The 2,744-nt window shown below is 30.4% G+C and overlaps 1 protein-coding gene across 1 annotated transcript in view; it reads right to left on the bottom strand.

Annotated features, from left to right (window-relative positions):
- Nucleotides 1-991: 991 nt before the first annotated feature.
- The window catches only part of mlpha (melanophilin a), a 10,651-nt gene continuing 8,898 nt past the window's right edge, over nucleotides 992-2,744 (bottom strand). The window contains exons 12-15 of the mRNA XM_031878574.1: nucleotides 1,905-2,066; nucleotides 1,652-1,705; nucleotides 1,266-1,308; nucleotides 992-1,157 (exon numbers count right to left, since the gene is read on the bottom strand). Of these exons, the coding sequence (XP_031734434.1) occupies nucleotides 1,117-1,157; nucleotides 1,266-1,308; nucleotides 1,652-1,705; nucleotides 1,905-2,066 (300 nt within the window). The 3' untranslated portion in view covers nucleotides 992-1,116. The remainder of the gene's footprint in view (nucleotides 1,158-1,265; nucleotides 1,309-1,651; nucleotides 1,706-1,904; nucleotides 2,067-2,744) is intronic.

The raw sequence follows: 2,744 nt of genomic DNA, 5'->3' as shown, positions 1-2,744 counted from the left end.
TGATTGTAATAAAAGCTTAATAAGTGTGTGAAATATGTAAGAAGATCAATAACTCATCCTCAGTTTATTTTAGAGTTTATTGATCAGAAAGACAAACAATGACACAGATCAATACATTTAATCATCAATACAGTAAATACACACATACATATACATACACGTATATGTATACACAGTATTTCCTTTCATCTGTCATCAGACAATCAAACAATATGTGTCCAATAACTGATCAATAATCAGTTTACAATCAGAAGTCGATCCATCGACAGCAATACGAGTAAAGAGACTCTATTGTGTTTCTACTGACGTTACATTCTATTTTCTACGTTTAGTGATTATATAGAAGAGATTGAAGTTCAATGGTGCCAAATCTAAATAGATTTAAAAATGAAAAAAATAGTAAAATATCTTTATTTAGTATTTTTATGATTTAATTTTTTACAACAAAACTTTATTTATTTCAGTAATTCAAATTAAATTCACAATTTCATCCGTTTAATTTACTGAAATCCAATTTTATTTTCGTACAGTTTTAGTTGTAAAAGAAATTAATATTGTCAAAAATATCTTTTAAATTCAATTATTTTCAAAGATTTCTGTAAGTTTTAGGTTTTAAATGTAATTATAAAAAATATTATTTTAGTTTGAATTGAGCTTAAATCTGTTTTAACTCTTTTCTTAACTTGTAATTCTGAATTGTATAATTTTGTTTTTTATGGTTTTAATACTTCATATAAATAATCTTTATTTTCTTTGATTGTTTAAGAAACAAATCTTTGAACTTTTAAATCTTTAGTTTTAATAGTTTAGTTCATTAATGTCTTGTGTAAAATGATCAATATTGGTTTTATAATAATTTAATCATTAATATTAAATCCAAAGTTCAAAGTATTTCACGTTCAAAATAAAAAAGACAAAATTTGATTCTTTAATTATTATTTCTGTCGATTTCATTTCATTTATTTCATTTTATCAGAATTTCAAACGTACTTTTTTTTAAGGAGGATTTTTGTTTTCACATATTTTTTAAATATTTGACAGAAAAATAATTAAAACATGTCTTCATCACACAAAGAAGAATGTGATGATTCAGCAGAAAGAAAAGAAGTTTGAGCTTCAGAACATGTTTGACTTCCGCTGAGCTCCGTTACTGCCCTCTGTCAACAACAACAACAACAACAGTTATTCTCTGTGTTCAGGACTTAAAGCTATAACTTCAGTAAACTATAATAATTCATAACCATGTTTGTGATGTAAAAACTTACTGCAGAAATCTTGTGTCGCTTTTTTCCTCTGAGATCCAAAAACCTTTTGAAAAGAAACATCAATAAAAAGAATCAAATGACAAACTAACAAAATATCAAAATAATCTCATAACAAAATATGGTAAATATATAAATCAACCTGTTGTAATGAAATATACACCACACAGATATTTTAATTGTAAGATAATTTTCTTTTAATTTGAAAATATATGAAAAATAATATATATAATTTTTTTTAATTCATATATATATAATTTTCATGAATATTTGGCTTCATGTTTTGAATGAAGTTATAACTAAAGAGAAAAGATACAAATATTCAAACTTTTCTGATATTCCTTTTTGTCACGATGAAGATCTTTTAATTGCGTTGAATAAAAACGAACCTTCTTCGATCCGGCAGCGTTCAGAGCTGCGATCTTCGTCTCGATATCAGACGCCTGCACAAGAAATGTATTCATATTATTATTAACATTAATGACACAACGCCCCATAATTACAGCCTGTTTTACTCGAGCGTCTTTGTTCAACTCGTCCAGACTGTTTTTTTGTTTTTTCTGTACTTCTTCTCTTTGTTATGAGATAATCTTTGTGTGATCATTTTCATGTTAGATATGAAAGATGATATTTTTTCCTCACCTCGCTCTCGGCGCTCTGGACTCGGGCGGCGGTCCGAGTCACCACGTCCTCCAGCTCCGACAGCTCCGAGTCCGTCGCCCCCCCGAACCGAGTCTTGGCGCCCTTTTCGAGTCGTCGCAGCTTCGTCTCGAGCTCGTAGGACTGACCGGCCGCCATGTACACCTGCACAGGTAACACGAGGAACACACCTGAGACGGAGCTAAGACACACCTCCACAACCGAGAACAGGGCCGAGTATCGCTGACGGACTCAGACTGGGTTCACTGGGTTAATTAGTTAGTTTTATCATATTCAGGAGGTGGTTTTATCATATTCAGGAGATGGTTTTATCATATTCATGAGGTGGTTTTATGATATTCATGAGGTGGTTTTATGATATTCATGAGGTAGTTTTATCATATTCATGAGATGGTTTTATGATATTCAGGAGATGGTTTTATCATATTCATGAGGTAGTTTTATCATATTCATGAGGTAGTTTTATGATATTCATGAGATGGTTTTATGATATTCATGAGATGGTTTTATGATATTCATGAGGTGGTTTTATCATATTCAGGAGATGGTTTTATCATATTCGTGAGATGGTTTTTTGATATTCAGGAGATGGTTTTATCATATTCAGGAGATGGTTTTATGATATTCAGGAGATGGTTTTATGATATTCATGAGGTGGTTTTATGATATTCATGAGATGGTTTTATCATATTCAGGAGATGGTTTTATCATATTCAGGAGATGGTTTTATCATATTCGTGAGATGGTTTTATCATATTCGTGAGATGGTTTTATCATATTCGTGAGATGGTTTTATGATATTCGTGAGATGGTTTTATGATA

The sequence above is a fragment of the Anarrhichthys ocellatus genome, unplaced genomic scaffold (assembly GCF_004355925.1).
Source record: "Anarrhichthys ocellatus isolate YVR2014 unplaced genomic scaffold, GSC_Weel_1.0 scaffold187, whole genome shotgun sequence".
NCBI lineage: Eukaryota > Metazoa > Chordata > Actinopteri > Perciformes > Anarhichadidae > Anarrhichthys > Anarrhichthys ocellatus.
This window is presented reverse-complemented; position numbering and strand designations above follow the sequence as displayed.